Here is a 22,816-nt window from a genome sequence, read left to right as displayed (position 1 = left end):
CAGTCCGAGGCGATTCTACAAATAAAATGAGGGAGGGGGCGGGGAGAATCCTTAAAATGTATCGAATGGTTCTTAAAAATAATGGTCTTAAAAATAAAATAAAAAAATCCTTTAAAACTAAAATTCACCCGACAGAATTATGAACAATATCCGACAAACCAATTAAATTCGTGAGAAAACCGACTATAACTTAAAAATCACCTTTTTTCGAGGGCCGGAACACCCCCCTAAAATTGCCTTTGTATGAAATCTTTACACATAAAAAATCTTTGTTTTTTTAAAACACTCCACAAAAGTAATACACAATAAAACTTGCTAATCAAAAAAAGATTTTATTCTTTGTATTTTGTTAATATTTTACATCGTTGTTGAGAGAAGTTAAAACTAGAAATATATTATACACAAGCTCAAAAGACAAGCTAACTCGAAAAACATCTACTTTTTATTGTTTCACAAAATTAATGTAAGGAAAACATATAACAACTTGAGCCTTTTATTGCCTTTTTAAAAAAATTGATAAACTTGATTATAAAAGTTTGACTAAAAGATGTGTATTTTTCGTCAATTCGTAAGAGGATGTGAGGAGAGATCAAACTTTTTCACAAACAGAGTTGCGACCCATTGGAACTCTCACACACAGCACACTGCAAACGCTCCAACTTTGAATACATTTAAAGATTGTATTTTGATGTGATAAACTCTTAAATCAGCATAGAGACTCCTGGAAAAGTCTCTTCATCAAATTAATAATTTAACATTAAAATATATACATATGTATATATATATATACATATATATATATATATATATATATGTATATATATATATATATATATATATATATATATATATATATATATATATATATATATATATTTTATTATTGTTACGGCATTATTGCGTAACAATAATAAAAATATGTGAAAAACATAAAGTCATATTAGTTATTATTATTAAAATGGCTTCGGCCATTTTAATAATAATACATAGAAATATTATTAAAAATATAAAAAGAAAAAAAACTTTAGACACTCTTATGTGATTTTTTAAGATCTTTAACTACTAATTTATCCTTAACAACGACAGAATATGTGAGTTCATATTTATATATTCCTAAGAGTTCGCATTTCTTTAAAGAGATATTTGCGCATGGTTAGGGTATCCAAAGAATAGTCTTCATTTATAAATATTCCTGTTCTTTTTTTTGAATTCTTTACATGATAATTTTATCTTTATAGTTCATTAGTTTTATTGCGATGAATCGAGGTTTATTTTGCCCAGTTTTCCCGGTCCGATGTGCCCGTTTTATAACTACGCCACTTAGATTTAGTTTGTTTTCAAAAATTCTTAGAACCTATTCTTCAGATTAATTCCAATTTTCAGCAGGGCCGGATTAAGGGCTAAGTGGGCCTGAGGCTACATATTTAGAGTGGGCCTACGGCCTATTATTAAAAAAATTACAATATTTGTAACAATAATGCGACAAAAAAAATAGGAAATGTTTTATTTATAACCATTATAATTCAATACAGTTGATATTATTTTTTAAATATTTACTGTAAAGAATAGCTTTTAATGTAATAACAAAATAATACTTTTATGATGTTGCAGTTTTTATGAGTTTGAAGGTTCATTTATCTACTAAAATCTTAGACTACTAGACGTTAACTTTTCGAGATTTGTTATTAGCAAGTTCTTCAATTACAGAATCTAAATCAAGCTGTTGAAGTAGTCTATTTTCTATGTACAACAGCGACAAGGCGTTTAAACGTTCTTGGCCCATTGTTAATCTTAAATTGTTTTTAGCGAGCATAAGTTGAGAGAATAAACGTTCTCCGCTGCAATTACTTACCATTAAATAAAGATACATGCGTAGTGCAATTAAAACGTTTGAGAAAGCAGCCACGAGCCTATGCTTACCAATAAATATGAACATCTACAATTCTCTATTTTTGTTTGTACAAATTGACGTGGTGTCTTTGTTAAACTGTTTGAACAAAACAATAAATTGAACAATCTCATCGGATAACTGAGGCTCAGGGTCTTCATGGTATATTTTAACTAAATGCACGTCTTTGACTAGCAAATCATAAGATTTTAAAGTATTAACTTGAGACAATAAACCAAATCTTTTATCAATAACACTTTATTGCAAAGGTACTCTGATTCAAGGCATGTAATATCTTGTCAATAATTGGAAGAAATGTGTGTATTTTAAACTTTTCCGAAGGCGTCAATCCAGCATCATCTGCTTCTGCATCACGATAGTCCCATCTTCTGCTTTGCTTAATTTTTCTTTTATGCTCTTGTTGATACGCAATATTTTGATACAGAATTTTACATTTCTGTTCTATTTTACTGAATTAAGAACGAAGCTCTTGAACAAACGTTTTTAAGTATTGCAACATCTTTGTAACCGTATTCAAGTCTAGATTTGAATCTTAACAATATTTGCTTGTTTTGTTAAATATTTCTGAAACCATTGACCATACCTGGACCATTAGTCCAGTCTCTAACTTATTCATACTTGCATTAAGTCCTTTTTCTTCCAATCGGGTATCAGTTTTTTCAGTTTTTGATTCAGACCTACTTACAAGAATCTATTAAATTGTTTTATATCATTTTTGCAGTGCATCAACTGCATTGTGGTGAGCAGACCAACGTGTATCCGAAAGTTGTTTCAATGTAGGTATTCGTAATGGAGTAAAGTCAGTTAAATATGATTCCATCGGTGTGTTGAAGCAGAGAAAAACGCAAACAGTTTTTAACGAAATCAAAAAATAAACTGCAACCGGACAGCTGTTGACAGCATTTTGACCAGCAAGATTTAGAGAATGTCTACAACATGGAATGTATTTAGCTAAACTGTTTTCTTTGCGGAACCAGGCTTGAATACCATTGTATTTTCCACTCATTTTAATATACTGTTATACGATTGTTCTCTACAGTTTTTAATACTTATACCATTCTTTTATAAAAATTGATCGTAATAAATTTTATTAAACGCCCAACTGGTTCACGTATCGAATAATCAATGTTAACTGGTCTGAATGCAAAACATCCAGTGTTGAGTCTACTGAAACAGAATAGTATTTTGCATCTTTTTTTTCTTGTACGATCTACCTCATTAACTGATCACTTATAGTTAAAATAAATTCATCACAAATTGTTGATGATAAGCATGATATATGGCCTCTACCTTTGGTAGCGTATAATCTGGAAATATACCTTCTAACGTGCTAAATTCGCTTTCCATGTGTTGACAACTAGCAATTACTTTGAAACAGAATTGCGCAAAACATCAGTAACTTTCCACAATCCTACATCATCAGGAAACTTTGAATCTACATCTGCAAGTTTATCACATTGCATTTCCACTTTAACATCTTCTGCTAAACATTCTACTAGAACTGGTTCATCTTGAACTTGTTCATAATTTATATTTGTTGTTGAGTTATCTAATATCATGGTCATGATTATCAGTTTGACAAGTTTCAGTAGCAATTGCGCTAATTGTACCAAGTTCAATATTCGATTAAAACATGGTAATGTTGTGGGGTTGATAGAGTTTAGTAATCTTTTTAGTTACTGCCAGAAGTTTTTGTAATGTTTCTTTTCTTCTTTCTTAAACTTTGTTTTCTCCAATCCGCTTTTATATTTTTTCTTGAGTATTAATTTTTATTTTATAAAAAGAAAACATTATATAAATAATATAACGAGCAAAAAGATTACACTAATTTTTTTTCTATTGAATTGGATTTAAACAAAAGGAAAACGAGAAAAAGACATTTTAGGCAACAAAGTAAAATGTATTGTTGCAGTGTCTAGGTTTCCGATAGTTAAACTTCCGATGGATAAACATATTTTTACAATGTCTTGATGTTCAATAGTAAATATTTAGAATGCAAGGCCGCGAGTTTTTTAAGATGGGCTTTTTTCTTAGTTGATATTTTTTTCTAGGAGTGGGCCTATATTTTATAATTGTTTTATCGTTTTTTCAGTGGGCCTATTTTTTGTGATCGACCTGTGGCTTCACGGCCCTGATTTTCAGATTTACTTCCGGTTATCCTTTCAAGTCGCAAATTGTTTTTTCTCCGTTGATTTTCCAGTTGTTGCAGCTTATTTTTTTCTTCTGCATTAAATTCAACTTTTGCAACAATTTTTTCTAAAATTTTATTGATTTTTCTTTTTGTGTTTCTTGAGAAAAAGTGAGATCTTTTCGATATCGTTTTTAGTGTGTTCAATTTTTGAGACTGTCATTTGTTTTTACCATTTCAAATTTTCTCAAGTTATTTTTGCGCTCTGTGATTAGATCTCAAGGACTTCTTTGAGCACTTTGAAAACAACAACAACAAAAACTTTGAAGATTGTTTGCAGAAATATAAGTATGAAATACTAAAAGTATTAAAAAAACTTTCTAGTAGATTTTAAGAGAAACAAAAATGGCTTTTAGTTGATAAATAAAAATACCACTAGATTCATTATACATGCAAATTGTAAGAATAAGCCTTCAGAATTACAGAATGCAATTATTGAGATTTTTGGCTGTTATTTGCGACTCAGCAGATGTTGCTAATATGTTTTTCAAATACTTTTTAACAGTAACAGTAAAACTATTTATTAATAAAAATCGAAAAGAGCAAACAGCTGTTTTTTTTTAAAAGTTGTTTGAAAATTAAAAATGTTTTTAAACTTTTTTAATCAAAATTATTGTGACAAAAAAGTAAAAACTTTTTCCTATTGAAACTATTAAATTTTATTTCAAAATTGTTTCGCGTTTCAGCTGCTTAGAGTTTCATTTAAATCTAAGATTTTAAGATGAAATTTACTGGTTAAAGTCAATAAAATTTATAATAGGTGAATGACAAGTTTTTTAAGAATTAACAACAACGCTTTTGTTGAAACAGTTTTTAATGGTAATTTTATTTAATTTTCAATATTAATTATAATTTAAAAGATAGTTTTAGGTTAATTGATTAAAGGCATTTCCAATTCTGAGCGTGATCTTTTATTTTATTTTGCTTTTAAAATTAGAAACTGGGACTAAATATAAAACAATATGAATACTATTATGATGTTCTCAAAGAACAATTACAACAAAAATATATATTTTTTAAACTTTAGGCTAATTGAATGATTAAATATATATACATTTTTATCTTTTTATTTTGTGTGTGAGTTTATGTCTCAATAGTTTGAAAAATATACAATAGTTTTCTAAACGCTATACTCTAGTTGGAAAAATTCTAAAGAGCTGAAGCTTATATTTCTAGTTACTAAAATACTTTGTGTTACTTTATTCCGTACGTGATTCTGCTTTAAACCTAATTTATTCGTCGATAACATTAAAAAAGCTAACTTTGATAACATTAATAAAGCACACTATTCTTTGTTTACAAAAAACTTACATAGATTAGAATTAAACCGGAGTAAATTGGAAATGCCAGTTTTGCTTATGAAAATAATATAATAAAACATATCTGAGTTTCCGTGTGTGGTATTTTGGAAATGCCCATCGATAAATTTAGTGACAGAAGAAGTTAATGTATTGCTAAATAAAATTGAATTTCCAGAAGTATTTTTTTGGTACGGCAGCCTCAGGTGGTTAAAGGCTGAGTTTATTATTAAAAAAAAAAAAATCCAACATACAAAAAAACCCCAAAAGCACTATGATATATTATTATTAACTCAACCATTATCTACACATATTAAACTTTTTTTCTTCATTTCCTAATTTCAAAATCGATATTTGTACATAAAAAAAAGATTGCCTCTTTTAGTTTAGTCGTTTATTAAAAGTTTTTTAAAATTGTTAAACAGTAAAACAGCTGAATTTTAAAAACAACTGTTTTCAGAAACTCCATTTACTGAATGACCATAGATTATTTTTCTTCAGTTACTTAATAATAAAAATAATACCATGTTTGTCACATGGTATTATTTCTATTATTAGCAACTTTGCCACATAGTTTTATTTTTATTATTAGCTTGTCATCTTGCCCCCGTCCTCTTGCCCCAAACTGTCTGTTTTTGAATATTCGTTTTTATTGCCATGAAGGAAGGCGATTAATTGGCATTTATTCATGGTCATAGATAGTATTAGAATTGGTTAAATAGAAAAATATAAACGATAGACGAAATATCTTACTTGTTTTGGCAACAGAGCTTATTTACACATGTATAAAAGTTATAACGTGTCAGCGGTAAATAAAAAAAGCGTCAGAACTAAAACAAAAATGACGGTTTCGACGTTTTTACTCTGTTGTTAAACGAACGGCCAATAAGGGAGCATGCATTGTTTTGTTTGTGCTGCCACCACTTGAGAAACTGAAAAATTAGGACATTTTTCATCTTGCCCCGCTCTTCATCTTGCCCGAGTCTCCTCTAAATATATATATATATTTATATATATATATATATATATATATATATATATATATATATATATATATATATATATATATATATATATATATATATATATATATATATCGAAAAATCTTCAGTAGTGCTAATTTTGTTATAAAAATAAATTTACACATTTTTTAAAGAAAATAATAATAATCCATTGTTTAATCTTTTTAACTTACGTTAAGTTACGTTTAAGTTACAATCAATTTTTTATTTGATTTTAAACAGGAAATGTCAAAATAAAAGTGTCATGTTTTTGTTTGAGGAGATGTTTTTCAAAGGAAATTAAATTCTTTTCATTTTTGAGTTCCAAAATAAAAAAAGTTGGAAGAAGGGTTCTATAAGTGTATTATGTGCACGTTGGCAATTATAAACATGGTTATCAAACCGATTATTTGATTGATATTTGAAAAAACCTTTACTTTTTCATTTAAAGATAGATAAAGTAAAAGATCAGTTTCAGTTATAAAAAGTTGACAATACAAGTTGCTATAAAAAGTTTTAATTAAGGGAAAGATTTCTTTAGATTGGTTTCGAGGAGCTGGTCATTGGAGTTTTACATATTGAAAAGCTTTTTCTATAATATTATCAGGATATTCACATTCTTTTACCCATGTTTTAAGTTACAGAAGAATATTAAATTAGAGAGAATATGTAATTTACAGAGGAGGACACTTATTAGTTTCTCTGACTTTGCACTAGTCTATTGATTTTCAAGGAGTTTTAGTTTTACTAAAAAATTAGTTTTTGTTACATAAGCAACTCAATATAAGACAAATGTAAAAAACTATAATTTTCTCCTTTGTGTTTTGTATGTTTTTAGAAAGTTATGACTGCGTTTCCAAACATTTTTTAGCATTCATTCAAGGAATTATTTTTTTCCCTCTAGCAGTTTACTATGTTAGTCGTGATACATAATAATATTAGTGGTAATACAATTACGTAAATAATACAATACAGCGTACTAACAATATAAAACTAGGTTTCCGAAAGAAGACCATTTGGATCTTATCATCGGAGTAATTTATTTATTCATAACATATTTATATATATATATATATATATATATATATATATATATATATATATATATATATATATATATATATATATATATATATATATATATATATATATATATGTATATATATATATATATATATATATATATATATATATGTATATATATATATATATATGTATATATATATATATATATATATATATATATATATATATATATATATATATATTTACTTATTTATATATATATATATATATATATTGAAGATTTAACGTATGAGTTTTAAACGTATTTAGCATAATACAACATGCTAACATTTTAACAAATAATAAGATGAAGATTTAACAAATACATTTTACATTTTTAGTATAATTTTAGAATGTTGTCCATAATGAAATTTTTAATTGAGTTTTAAAATCTGATAAAGTAATAGAGGGATCAAAATTTGGTAATACTATTTTATTCCAAAGATGAAGTGCACAATATGCAATATAAAATTGGATGAACTTAGTTCTACAAAAAGGTTTATTTTCAAAAACTATTATTTCTTAATGTGCTTTTATTTATTGTTTTTAAAGAAAGAAGGTCGTTACATAAAACATTAAATATGTTTAGTTTATAAACATCTAGTACCTTCATATAATCAAAAAAAATTTTGAATGTGAAAAGCGATTCGCATAATTAACTAGGAGGATCGCATGTTTCTGACGGCGATAAAGATGTTCTAATTTATTTTTCTCAGTTGTGTTTTTCTGGCATAATCCGATGATGCTTTATCCAACCAAATCAAGTAATTGCCATCTGAATGTTTTTGAAAAAATGAAATCAATATTTTCTTCAAAAATTGATTTTGGTATACTTCTTGATTAATAGCCAAACCACTTGGCCTAAATAATGGCTTGGAAATTCCCCTCTCAGATATGGCAATGTACTGCATCACTTTCTGTTCAAACTTGTGTTTATATTTGTATATTACTTTTGTAAGTGTTGTAGAACTTTTATCTGCATAATATGGATCATTTCCTGGCACTTGCGTTTTAGAGAGTGGCAAGTAACTTTAGTCATCCAAAACAAAACATTTTCCAGAGAAATTTCGGGTCATGCAGCGGCATTGAGATTTCACGGTTGAATTATGTTGCTCAGTGTATTGAGGTGCTCTTGTTTTTTTTCGGCAGACTATTCCTTGTTTTTTCAACGACTTGCAGATATAAGGCTGCGTACACTTGAACTTTTCTGCAGTATCTCGTGGATTTATTGAGTCATTGTTGTTGAAAGCACCGTGAAGCAAACGAAGTTCCTTCTTGTTCATTATTTCAGCTGGTCTTCCACTACCACTTCTGAGATTAGTTGTTAAGGATGCCAAAATACGGTAAATAGTTGAAACTGGAACATTTTCGGTTTTAAAATGATTCACAGTAAACTTTTTTCCGAGATTTTTGTGCCTTTGATAGAACTGTACAATGAGCTCGCGTAGTACATCTTGTTTTGACGGCATTTTAAACACAACTGAATTAGCTGATGCAAAACAAAACGTACGATAACTTTGTAAACAGAAAGAGTAAGTTTTTTTTTAATTTTTTCGGATTTTTTCAAACAGATTTTGCAATCTTTCTATATTTTTTCGCTAGCTGGTGTTTGCTTTCAAATATTTTGTGCATAGCTTTTGTTTAGTTTTGAATAATTTTTTGAATTTCTTGGTCATCCAGAGATTATTAAAGGGTTTAGTTTTTAATGTAATTTTTAAGCATTAAGTAAAAAAAAATATATATATATATAAAAATTTACAAGTAGCATATTTTAAATAATAAATAATAAATATATATCCTAAAATCAAAACAAATAATAATCTATATGTTTATATATATAACGAAATACGCAAAAAAGGTTTTAAAAAATATTTTTAAGAAATTAACAAAAGTTTACAAATTAATGGAAACTTAATTGTCAAGTTTCTTTTTCTATATAGCATAAGCTAAATCTAGTGAAAGTATATAGCTTATATAGCATATGCCAAATCTAAAAAAAAAAAGTAAGAAATATTGAAATAATAACATAAAAGATACATCACATATGAAAACTGGAAATCACTTTACTTTGTAACCTTTTGTGATATTGCAATTGTTATAAATATTTATTGAAAAGCCGACTATAAAAATTGTTATGAAGAGCAAAAGTATAAAAATGTAAAATACTAAAGATAAAAAGTAAAGATTTAAGTAAGTTTTTATAGCTACTAAGTAAGTTGCATTTATAGTTACTGATGTCTTGGCTATTATTGAAGGATTAAAGTAAGTTCCAGCAATGAAACTAGTGTCTATTATTAAAAATGTCAGACACCAGTTAAAAGACAAACCAAGCTGTCTATCAAAACAAAGCAATACAAAAAGGTGCTACAACAATAGCACATTTCAAAAAGCAAGATATTTGTAAGAAGACATTACATATTTGTTGATAGGAGAGGGTATTTATCCTAAAATCCAGAGGAAAAAACAAAACAAATAAAGAAAAGATAAAAATTAAAAAATTAGTTTAAAGTTATCTATATATATATAGTTTAAACTTTAAAAAATTTGTTTTTATATTCAATTAGTTTTCGATAACTATTATTTTAGAAGTTTGTTAATACCTAACAAGTGCCCAAGATTTTAGGATCAAGATAGCATACTTTTCCAAACACTTTACGTCTATTAAATTAATTTTTCATTATTGTACAAATAAATTAAATCTTAATAACAATTATAGCAATAATAACAATAAAAAAATACTGACTGATCTTCTTTTAATGAAATATTAAGTGAGTAAAACATTAGGAAACATTAAAGACTTAAAACTCTTATGATAAACATAAAAAATAGACTTAGAGGCAATTCTATGAATAAAATGAGAAGAAAGGAGAGGGGGAGGGGAAGTTCCTTAAAATGTACAGACTGACTCCTAAAAAAAAAACCTAACTAGCCAACTGTGTTCCTCAAACCCGTCCCCTACCCTACACATTCCCCATCCCCCCGTAAAATCGCCTCTCGATAGTTAATAATACAAGTTAAATCTTATGTTTTAAAAATAAAAAATTTATGCAACTTATAAAAAAAATTTTAAACTTTAAACTTCTTTTTAACATCTTCAATGTCATCATCAATATTAGCTATTATTATGAGTGACTTATAAACTTTAAGTGTAATCAGGCTTTAAGAACTGTGTATCTATTTAAAAAAATCTTGTAATTATCGATTTGTCGAAAAAAAAATCTTTTGATTTATTTTTCCGTAGTATAAAACTTATATACTTTTTTATATGGATTTGATAATAACATATTTTTTTTATTTATCCTAATTTTTCTATTTGTTTAACTTTATTTAAAAGAAACATTTAAAATCTAGCATTGCGTAATTCATAAATAATAAGAACCGTATGATTCTTTTTCATATAGATCTAGAGTGTTTATCTTTTTATTAGCTATGTCTGAAAATGTTTTCCATAGATATGGCCCACGATTGATTATAAAGCTTAGCTTCAAACTATATTTGGAAAAAAAAGATGTTCTCCGAGAACTTTGTAATGTAAGACAGCTTTCATTAATATAAAAAAAATTGGCGACATCCCTTGCTTAGTTCTATACATAAAAACTGAAATTTGATGTAAATTGATTTTATAAATAAGTAACTACGAATCAAAGCAAAATAAAAATCTTTTAGCGATTCAAAATTAAAACATTATTTAGCTACATATATGATTCTTATGTTTTTTGAAATTTTTTTCCTAGCCTAAAAAGTTTATGGAAGATTTCCTTTTAACAATAGTTTTGTTTATAATAAGATTTGGTAATTTCAATGCTATGTTATCAATTTTTCTTGATCAATTGAATATTGTAAATTTAGTTTTGTTAGCATTTCGAGAAAGTTTGTCACTTACAAGACACTTATAATTTTTTTTATTTGCTCGTTATCGTGTTTAAAATGTATTTTAACATTTTTGTGTGAATAAAATAAATAGAATCATTTGCAAATAGAACAGAATTTATAGGATTTGATGATAAATAAATCATTTATGTAGAGTAGAATTAATAATGGCCCTAAAATAGAGCCCAGAGGAACCCCACACGTTATTTAAAGTGTTTAGTTGTGACTTTTCAATCATAGTATATAATTTTTGTTTGTCAGGTAGTCTTTGAACCAAAGTAAATTTTTGTTTTAATGCCATAGTTTTTAAGTTTAGTTAGCAGTACGTCATGGGTCACTGTATAAAAGGCTTTTGACAATCAATGAAAACTCCTACTGTAAAATAATCGTTATTTAGAGGACCAGATATCTGTTTTCTATGCAGCATGTCGTTCTTTGTTAGATAGTTGTAGAGTCTATTGTACATTATACGCAAAAGTATTTTCGAAAAACAAGGCAAGATAGATATTGTTCTTTATTTTAAAATACTGGACCTTTAAAAATAGATGTAATTACCTTTCAAAATGTATGTAATTCGGGGAATTTTTAAATTATCAGGAACAATACCCAATTTTAAAGAAAGTTTAAAGATATAAAATAACGACGGTTCAATGACATCAAATACAGATTTTTAACGACGGTTCAATGACATCAAATACAGATTTTTAACGACGGTTCAATGACACCAAATACAGATACATTAACGCTAAGTTTATCAAAACCTGCGCTTTTATTTTTTTTAAGGCTGTTAAAAGCATCTCGCAATTCGCAAATTTTAAGATTAGTTTTGTATTATTATATTAGAGTATTGAACCTTTTTATATAAGAATGAAAACTTGATGAGCTAAGCGGAGTTGTTTCCGCTAAGTTTGGTCCAATATTAACAAAAAAGCTGACAAGTTTCTCAGCAATAAAAATTCATAGACTAAGTTTAAATTGACGTTATTTTTAAAAAGATTTTTTAATTTTTGTAAGGAATTTTCATTGATCAGTCCCTTATAGATAGTCGTGTTAGGCGGTTATCCACTAAGTATTATGCTATTAGATACTAAGAAAGAGAGAAAATGATCAAAGGGAGCACTTTTGATTATACCATACAAAGCTGGTCATCATAAAAGTTATTCTTTATTATGTTATTAAGTAGACGATAATTCGTCGAAATTTTTTTTTCTTGTGAAAAGACGAGACTTTAGGAAGACTTCCCAAATTTTACGGGAAAAAAAAGTCAGGCGAAGTATCGTCTAGTTATCTAGAAGTGTGGAGGAGTTTTCGGTTGCTGTTGTTGGCACATTTATTGTTGGAATAAAGTTTTTTTAAGGTTATTTTGGAGTAGAGAATTTAAGAAATGCTAAACATTTTGATGCATAACTTAATAAATTTATAAAAAATAAATTTAAAATTAAATTAAATAAATTTAATTTTGATGTATAATTTAATAAATGAAAGTTACGGCCCCCCGCACTCTAAACATGCTTCCGCGTTTTATTCACTTAAAAATGTTTTAAAATGATTTTAAAATTTTTTAAAATTGTTAATAATTAAGCTTTTTTGTATTTTACTAATCAATTCACTATCTGCTTCATTCACGCAAAGATCATTAAGTAAAATAAAGTTAATAGAATTGTAATAATAGAATCCTAATTATATCAGTAACTTACGGCATTAAGCACTGACTGGACTGGATCTATAAATAATCTATTTATAATTATATATAGATTATTTATAGATGAATAAAAACAACTCTGAGTTTTATGCCTGTTGGCAATTATCAGCCATTGTTTGTAATTTATAACGTAAAAACGGTTTAAAAACTAAATTAAAATTGCAGTGAAACGAGTTTTGAAGTTACAAAAACAAAACAAAAACATAAAGAGGTCGATGTTTTTAGTCCCCGGTGTCGAATAAAGAAAAATTTCTTTGAATAATGGCACGTTGATGTTTTTTCATATCTTTTATTTAGATAGTTCTAAAGAAAAAGATTTCAAACATTTGAAATCTTTGTCTCCAAGAGACAAAGATTTAAAATGTTTAAAATCTTTGATTTCGAATATTTTAAATGTTTTGAAATCTTTTTAATTTTAAATGTTTTGAACATTTTAAATGTCAAGATATCATATATGATTTAAAATATATAAGATATCCTCTAAGATATTTTATATAATTTAAATTATATAGGATATTTTAGAGGACTTTCAATGCACCCAAATATAAAAATGACTCTGAACTTTCTAAAAAAACATGGAAACTAAAATCAAAAAAATATAAAACCTCTGAAAAACAAAAAGACGTCGAAAGTCCCCGGTTTCGAATAAAGTCCCCGGGTTCGAATTAATCAAAGTCCCCGGTTTCGAATAAAGAAGTCTGTATGGCAATATAATACATTTGATGCTTGATTGTAGGGCTTATAACGCACAATTATTTTTTATGTAATCAGAGGTTTTATACTTTTTGATTTTAGTTTCCATGTTTCTTTAGAAAGTTCAGTGTCATTTTTATATTTTGGTGCATTCAAAGTCCTCTAAGATCCTATGTAATTTATATTAGACAATCCTATATTAAATTTAAACAGAATTTTGTATGGAGTATTCCTATAAGTTTAGAAATTATATAAACCCTGTTCCAAAATCTTCGAGAAGCTCTATTCTATAAGTCGCTGGATATAAAAACATCCTACAGGTTTGGAATTACAGAAATTCTAAAAAGCCCTGTTCCAAAATTTTATAGGAATATATTTTTGTTCATTTAGAAGGGAATGAAATTTAAAGGCTTTATTGTTCCCAGCCTCCAATCATCGCAGTTTTTGCAAAGCATTATTATTTGACATAAGTATAAACAAACAAATGTTTGAAGTTTGCTCCATGTCTGGAAGTTAGCTCAGTCACCAAAAAATGCTGGATCCGTCACTGTATAGAATACATATAAAAATCCTAAAATTACCCCATCAGTCCTTTGGGAGTTCTATAGGATTTAAAGAATTCCTTTAGAATCCTATTAGTTTCTAAGACTATGGTTGTGCAATGTTTGTTGTGCACTTTAATCAATAAAAACTTTAACTAACTTAAAATAAACTGTTGTGTTGTATTACGCAAAAAAAAATAAAAAAAATACCATTCACAGAAATTGTCATCCACAGAAATCGCCATTCGCAATAAATGCCATTCGCAGAAATTGCCATTCGTAGAAATTGTTATTCACAGAAATTAGGTTATTGGAGTAAGATTATGCTACACTTGTATTAAAATGATTTACAATGCTTTTTACGCTTTTTATGGAAACCACTGTATATTACCTTTTAGTAACAGTTAATAAAATGAGGAATGCAAGGGTTCAATTATTGACTTCTTAAAGAAAAATTTTTGGTAACATACTTGGAAAATGTTCTTGTTTGAAAAAATCACTGCTTTTAGCTGGTCGCACTGTTTGAGAGTTCAGTTGAAAGCTTACTTATTGCATAAAAAACATTATTGCATGAAACTTATTGCATAAAAAACATTATTGCATGAAACTTATTGCATAAAAAAAATTATTACATAAAACTTATTGTATAAAAAAATCATCACAAACTTAAATTTTGATGATTTTAAATTTAATTCTTTATATCTTAGAGTTAATTTTATAGACTATGTGTGATAATAGACATTTTCCTCAAAAGTTTGAGAGAAATTCGATTGGTTCACGAAGTTCAATGGTTCATTCTTTAAAAAGTAAAAAATTGTATAAATTTTATAAACTGTTAAAAACATCTAGATTCGATAACCACAACTCATTCTACAACAACTACTGTTGAATGAGAACCAAGAACAACTTAGTTCAACAAGTTGTTCAGCCATAGTGTTGTATTTGATAAGAATGACTACTTTTGTCATACATTTTAAAAATTTTTTTTCCGAGAATAGTCAAACTTAAAGGTCTGAAGAATGCTTTTATAAGTTATAAAACTAAACAGTCGACTGAAAACTCTGACGAACAAACAAAAACAATTCGTTGTGCAAAAAATACTTGAATTAAAAAAATGTAAAAGCAATGATATTATAGTAAATTTGGGAGCTACGAGTTTATCTAGATTTGGTAAAAAAAATTATGTGTGAACCTCTTTTAACTTTTTTAATAAAAGATGAAGATATTATTAAATTTCTAAATTTTCTGGTTGTTTATAAATTAGCAAGGACGAGTGTCGGAATAATATCGGCCAATATAACTTCGGAATAAATGCATCGGAATGCATAAGTTATATTGGCCACAAAGTGAATCATTTCTAAATTAACTATGATTGATTATTATTGAAGCACCAACAAAAAATGGTACTAAAAAATTCTTAACAATGCTTGCATACCAACAATGTGATCCACTTGTATTATCCGATTAAATTTTTAAAATTTATATCGTGTGTATATTTGTATAAAGGTTAGCATTAACTAAAAGCAAAACCTTTTTTTATTATTTATAACTTATGCATTCAGTTTTTCAAAATACATGAGTTAAACCCGTAACAAACAATCGGTTTTAATAAAAATTTCGGAAAGAAGAATTTCTTATTAATAATATTCTAAAAGAGTTTTAATGATGTTTTTGGATTTAATAGCATTGAGTGACAGGCGTTCTTAATTTAACTAATATAGATATGTAAAAAATAAAGTTACAAAACTACTACTTTGTTATTCGCAGGTATATTTATAATCATATTTATCGCTATAATGAAAACCACCTAGTTTTCAAACGTTGAGAGATTTTACTTAAAACTTAAAATTTATCGATGAATATAAGTGTTGTTAAGAATAGCACAAAAAATGTTTTATCAACTTGTTGCTCCCACCTTTGGGGCAGACGGAGGAGGGGAGGCAAAATTTTTGTGCTTTTTTGTTCGCAGGCTCCAATCATCGCAATTTTTTGCAAAGCATCCTTACTTGATATAATTATAAACATGTAAATGTTTGGAGTTTGCTTCATGTCTAGAAGTTAGTAATCTCAATTCAAAGTATTTTGTTTGCAAACAAAATTCTTTTATATATTATGAATCAATTAAAACTGTTTTAAAACTAAAACTATCCTGATATTTTAAACAGTTTTGTTTTTTATTTTAATTTACTAAATTAAACTTTATATAAAGTCTTATGAAGAATTTCATTAATGAAAAGCTGTTGTTTTAAAAGATAATTTATTTACCTAAACAATATTACTCATTTAACAAATAATGTTTTATTAAAAATTTTTATAAAAAAATGTTTATTTCTATGTTGATAAATGTCTATGAACAGTGCGGTTCTTTTATTGATTATAATTATAACCAATTTTTTTTATAAAAAAAAAAATATTGTGTAGCGCAATGTATTGTATGTTTTATTAGACATGTTAATTTATGTATTTACTTTCGTATATTATTATATCGATACTGCAGTTTTGTTGTCAAAATTTTACATTTTAAACTCTCTACAAGTTATAAAAGAGTAAGTACATACGATACAGTAACTACCGTAATAATTAACAATAATTATTGTTAAGTAATAATAATTATCAATAATAACCTATCATAGTTTAGTTATAAACAACTTTGCTGTCCCAAGATATAGTTTAAAATTGAGTTCATACTCGATAAAGTAACCTTGGCCATATTTATGGTATTTATTTTCAGATATTACTAATAAAACGAAAACCACTCTTGATCGATTCAAAAATGAATCTAAACGGTTGTTCTTATTTATGGATCTCACTATGCTAGAGTCTAAATGTTTCTTTTAAATAAAGTGAAGCTCTAATAAAAAATCAAAATAACTTAAGGAAAAAAAATTCTTCTAAAAGAATGATATTATCACAATCCACTATAACAAAGTTTATTAATGGTACTACTCTCTCAATATAAATATATGCATATATCTCTTTTTTTCTTTTTATTCTTTTTACTACATGTATATAATCGTTTTTTTGCAACTGCAGCTCTCTTCTTTTTATGCAACTGCAACTGCAAATAATGTAAACATTTTAGCAATTACGAAATACTACTTTGCATATTTACGCCAATATTATATAGTATTTATAAATCACGATTTTATAAAAATGGGGCTCGGTAATAAGACAGAAATATGTCTTCTTCTTGCTCCAGCCATTACTTATTTCGTTGTATATATATATCAAAATTGTATTTATTGTAGAAGCCGAAATAAACATATTAAAAAAATAATAAATTAATGCAACTTAAAATATTTTTATATCTCCAGTTAATTCGCCGCAAGTCGAACACCGGTTAACTCGAACTTTTGTTATCTCGAACTGTATTCTTTAGCCCTTTGAAAGCAAGAATAATTGTTTTACTTTGTTTAGTAGAATCGTTTTCCTTGGTCCCTTGAAGGTTTGAGTTAACAGGAATTTACTGTAGATATGTTGTTTATTATTTTATTATATTGATGGTAATGACAGTCAATTTATAACGATTACAAATTAATTAATGCAATTGTTAGTAAAAATATTTCGATGTATGAAATCTTAAAAAAAGAAGATAACAATACTTTAGCTTCCAGACCTCCTTTTTTTTTAATTCAATCTCCAGACTTCAACTTCTAAATTTAGCTTTCAGACTTACTAACTATTTTATATCAAGTTATTTAGATTTATTTTGTTTATATTAAATTGTTATTTAAATATTATCTGAATAATATGTTTCTAAAATTAGGATTAAAACAAGATGATTTCTATTTGGAAGATTCAGCAACTGTTTATTGCGGTGAATATTTTGACAGCTACGCATTCATTTCAAAAAAATTTAAAGTTAACAAACGGAAAAAAACCGTTAGAATGTAAGAAATATGTTTTTATGTTTTATTAAGTTTACGGTTAAAGCTAGGCAAGTTAACAGAACTTTTTCGTTATGTTTTTGATGCAAAAACACTACAACCCAATAGCGAAACTTTTGAAATAACTCTAAGACAACTTAAACAATGGCAAGTTATTTTTTGAGAACAACTTTTTTTAGCCTTTGTATAAAATAAACTATCTATTACCCAAATAAAAAAAAAGCTAAATAAAGTTTAATAAATTGAGAACTTGTGCAATCGTGTTTACAACATGTTTTAAATGTTACATACATATTTTCATGTTCCCATATTAGCAATTACTTAATATTAGATATTTAGTATTAATTATTTATCAATACACGATTCTCTGACAGTTGCACACGCATGTTAAATGCCATGCGCAAACTTAGCGGAGGTAAACAAAGATTTTTTAGGATATTTTGATATGAAGTGCTGTGAAAACGTAGCTGAGAAAAGGGAAATTTCTATTCATAGTGCGGTAAATGAATGTAAAAATGGTCAATACAGACTTGTGAAATGGAGACAGGAGCTTTGTATCACGTATCATGAAACAAGAAAAGATGAAACAAACTGTATTTTTGACTAATAGTGAATAATAATATTTTTAAAATACTAATGAGTTTTTTAGATAAAAACTTATCTTGACTTCCCCACATTGAATACGTTGAATCAAAAATAAACAAAACCATTTGCATGATGTACAGAATTATTCCAATCATAAGTACTAAAAGTCCTAAATTAATATACTTGATTTACTTGAATTCATTAAATATAGTAACATTGTGTAAGCTTGCACAAAACCTGCTAACCTTTAAAAGATATTTATTGTGAAAAACATCGTAGCAGAATTATATACCAAAATAATAGATTTGGGCATGCAAAACTTTGCCAATGAGGGAAATGCAAATCATGAATATGTATAAGATAAATAGATTTCAACTCATGACCAACTCAAACTCAACTCAAACGTTTAAAATTACTGTAGTATATCAAAATAGTGAACTAAATTTTTAAATAATGCGAAAACTTTATTTTAATAAATTTATTCATTTCAATAAATCAATTTTAATAATTAATCATTTTAAACACGTTTTAAAATCTCATCTTATAAATAAAAAAAAACTAATATTCTAATGTTTCAAATGCTTTTTAATCTATTTGACAGCATATTTTTTGTTGCCAAAAATAAATCACAGATAAACTAGAAATTTTTATGTAAACTTCGTGAGGCTTATACTATCAAAGTATTGTGTTGCAACTTACCTTGTTCACTGTTGCAACTCGCCCCGGTGCGGGGTAATTTTAATTTCATTTTTGTTTCACTATTGTGGAATAACTAAGTTTTATAATACATTTAATAATCTTGGATTAACATGTCACTACTGTAAGATTTGTTTTATAACCCTGAAAAAAAAAAACTATAAAAAGATTAAAAAATTTTCCGAGATAAGTGTAGTTTTATAAGTTTTGTTGCAATTAGCCCTGAGCTTCCCTACCGTCTGCCGTTATAAAATAGCTTTGCTTGATATTAATTGCTGAACAAATTTTTTTAGGTGAATTGGGAGCATTTACGTTTCCAGATGAGAGTGAAGAACACGAAGGAACGTGGCTACAATGGCCACACGAATTCGAGTATGAGATCGAATATAGAGAGAGTTTGGATGATATTTGGGTGCAAATGACAAAAGCCCTTTGCGTAAATGAAAAAGTTCATATAATTGCTTATGACAATGAAGAAGTTAAAAGAATAAAAGAATTGCTTCAAAATAAAAGAGTACCGTTGACTAATGTGGACTTTAAAATACATAAAACAAATGATGTTTGGGTAAGAGACAACGGACCAATATTTGCTAGAGATAGTTTGGGACGCTTAGTTATTCAAGATTGGAAATTTAATGGATGGGGTGGAAAAACAAGTTATAAAAAGGACGATGCAATTCCAACTTTAATAGGAAAAGACATTAACATTAAAGTTGTAAATGTTGGGATGGCAAACGAAGGAGGAGCTGTTGAGCTTGATGGAAAAGGAGTTTTACTAGCAACTCGAAGTTCCATAATAAGCCAAAAACCTGTGAATTCAGTTAGGAACCCTGGAATGACCCAATCGCAAGCGGAAATTTACTTTTCCCATTATTACGGTGCTTCAAAATTCATTTGGTTAGATGGAGGATTTCCAGAAGGGGATATCACCGATATGCACATTGACGGAATAGCCAGATTTGCACCAGAAAACAAACTAGTTACAATGAGTAGAAAAGATTTACTTGAATGGGGTCTTTCCAAAAAAGATATCAACACTTTATATTTTGCCTCAAATACAGATAACAAAACGTATAGTAAAGTTTACTTGCCTTTGTCAAAATATAACGTAAATACTACAGACGGAGTGAGTCTTGGGTACAAAGGCAGCTATATCAATTACTATATTGCTAACGGTGTAGTTTTAGTTCCTAACTATGAAGATCCCAATGATGACGATGCAAATAAGATCATTCAAAACCTGTATCCTGAAAGAAAAATAATTGGTATCGATATAAGAAATTTATATAAAAATGGTGGAATGATTCATTGCGTAACACAACAACAACCAGCATAATCGTTTTAAGGTTTTACTTAACTTGCCAAAACATTTACCGAGTAACGTCCAAGTTAGCACGACAGCATGCACATACTACGGAAAGCAATATTTTATAAAAAAAATTTTTTAGTTTTGGGTTGTCCATAAATTACGTCACGCAATTTTCAATCATTTTAACTCTTTAGTAACAAGTCCAGCGCGAGTCGTCACAAAACCACTAAATCCCCCCCCCTCCTTTATTTATCCTAGAAGCGTGACGTAATTTACATACGACCCTTAAGCTCATCTAATTTTATTATTGTTATTTTGTTATTAACATGATTTTTATATAAATTTATGTATAATTTTTTTTCAACATCTCCTTATATTTTATAAACAAATAACTTTGCACATAGAAATTGTAAAATTTCGTAACCCATAAGTGTTTTTCTTGTATAAGTTTAAAAATTTATATAAATAAAACAATAATAGGTAATGCGATAATGAGTAAAATAATAATAAAAAATGATAAGAACAAGAAAACAAATTTGAAGTTATATGGATGGTTGAACGTTAAACCAGCCTATACAACGACGGGACTTCTACTTCTACTTTTTAACGGGACAACTACTTCTGAAACTATTTGTTAATTATATTTATTTTTGATTTTAATCTGAATCTTTACCTTTCTTTGAGTTTTATCGCATTTTTATTTATTATTAAATGTATGCATAAAGTATTTTTCTTTTTGCATTTATATATGTACTTCAACATATATATTTCATTGTGATAACGGTAACATTTTTTTTTTTTGTTATTTATATTCTTGGCGTTGAGGTGGAGGTGTATGTATTTATATTGACAACAAAATTACTTAATATGAACTTAACGATAACAGATTTACATTGAGTCAAATAGAGCATGTCTGGGCTGTTATCTAATTTGGCAATCATAAATATCTTATTGGATGTATTTACAGACCGTATGTCTTCATGGATATGATAGATATAGAAAATATATTTAAAATTTCTTAAGGATTTGTTAACCAAAAAGGTTATAAAGATCTAATCATAGTTGGTGATTTTAATTTTCCTGGGCTAAGTTGGTCCAATGGATCAATAAATTCGATTAAAGAAACCTCAAAAATTGAGTATGTTTTTTATAAAATAATAAATGACAATTATTACTTTAGCCGTACTAGGTAGCACATGTGATCTGCTTTAAATTACACTCTCATATTAAGATAAAAAATTACAACCAAATTTTCTGAGCTCAGCTGAGCACAGTAGGTGCTAGAATTTTTATTATAAATGATATCCAATGTTAGAATTTGCTCTAAAAACTTTTTATTATAAATGATATCCAATGTTAGAATTTTCTCTAAAAACCTTTTATTATAAATGATATCCAATGTTTGAATTTGCTCTAAAAACTTTTTATTATAAATGATATCCAATGTTTGAATTTGCTCTAAAAACTTTTTATTATAAATGATATCCAATGTTTGAATTTGCTCTAAAAACTTTTTATTATAAATGATATCCAATGTTAGAATTTGCTCTAAAAACTTTTTATTATAAATGATATCCAATGTTTGAATTTGCTCTAAAAACTTTTTATTATAAATGATATCCAATGTTTGAATTTGCTCTAAAAACTTTTTATTATAAATGATATCCAATGTTAGAATTTGCTCTAAAAACTTTTTATTATAAATGATATCCAATGTTTGAATTTGCTCTAAAAACTTTTTATTATAAATGATATCCAATGTTTGAATTTGCTCTAAAAACTGAAAAAGACGCATAGAACAGTTTAATCATTTAAATCTTGTTAAAATCTTTTTTAAATAGCTTTTTTAATTTTATTATGAAAAGTTATGGAACATTTTATGAAGGAGGATGTAAACAAATAAAGATTTCAAGGCTGGGAGCAAATAAGCCCCAAAACTTCATCTCCCCCTCCCTTACCCCAAACGTGAGGACAACAAGTTGATAAAATATTTTTTGTAGTATTCTCAACTAAACTTATATTTATCGATAAACTTTAAGTTCCATAGTATCATCTCTCAGCGTTCAAAAAC

The 22,816-nt window shown here is 27.2% G+C and overlaps 1 protein-coding gene across 4 annotated transcripts; it reads left to right on the top strand.

Moving 5' to 3' along the window:
• Positions 1 to 4,781: 4,781 nt before the first annotated feature.
• LOC136083094 (putative agmatine deiminase) lies at positions 4,782 to 21,526 on the top strand. 4 transcript variants are annotated; one of them, XM_065802502.1, is made up of 4 exons: positions 15,894 to 16,035; positions 17,583 to 17,736; positions 18,035 to 18,158; positions 19,730 to 21,526. In XM_065802502.1, exons 3-4 carry the CDS (start codon positions 18,047 to 18,049, stop codon positions 20,770 to 20,772), a joined length of 1,155 nt encoding a protein of 384 aa, XP_065658574.1. In that variant the 5' UTR covers positions 15,894 to 16,035; positions 17,583 to 17,736; positions 18,035 to 18,046; the 3' UTR covers positions 20,773 to 21,526. The 4 variants fall into 4 exon arrangements, with proteins under 4 accessions (XP_065658573.1, XP_065658571.1, XP_065658574.1 ...); XM_065802501.1 differs by lacking the exons at positions 15,894 to 16,035; positions 17,583 to 17,736 and adding an exon at positions 4,782 to 4,916; XM_065802499.1 differs by lacking the exon at positions 17,583 to 17,736 and having other exon boundaries at positions 15,878 to 16,035.
• The last annotated feature ends 1,290 nt before the right edge of the window (positions 21,527 to 22,816 follow it).

The sequence above is a fragment of the Hydra vulgaris genome, chromosome 08, assembly GCF_038396675.1.
Source record: "Hydra vulgaris chromosome 08, alternate assembly HydraT2T_AEP".
In the NCBI taxonomy this organism is placed as follows: domain Eukaryota; kingdom Metazoa; phylum Cnidaria; class Hydrozoa; order Anthoathecata; family Hydridae; genus Hydra; species Hydra vulgaris.
This window is presented reverse-complemented; position numbering and strand designations above follow the sequence as displayed.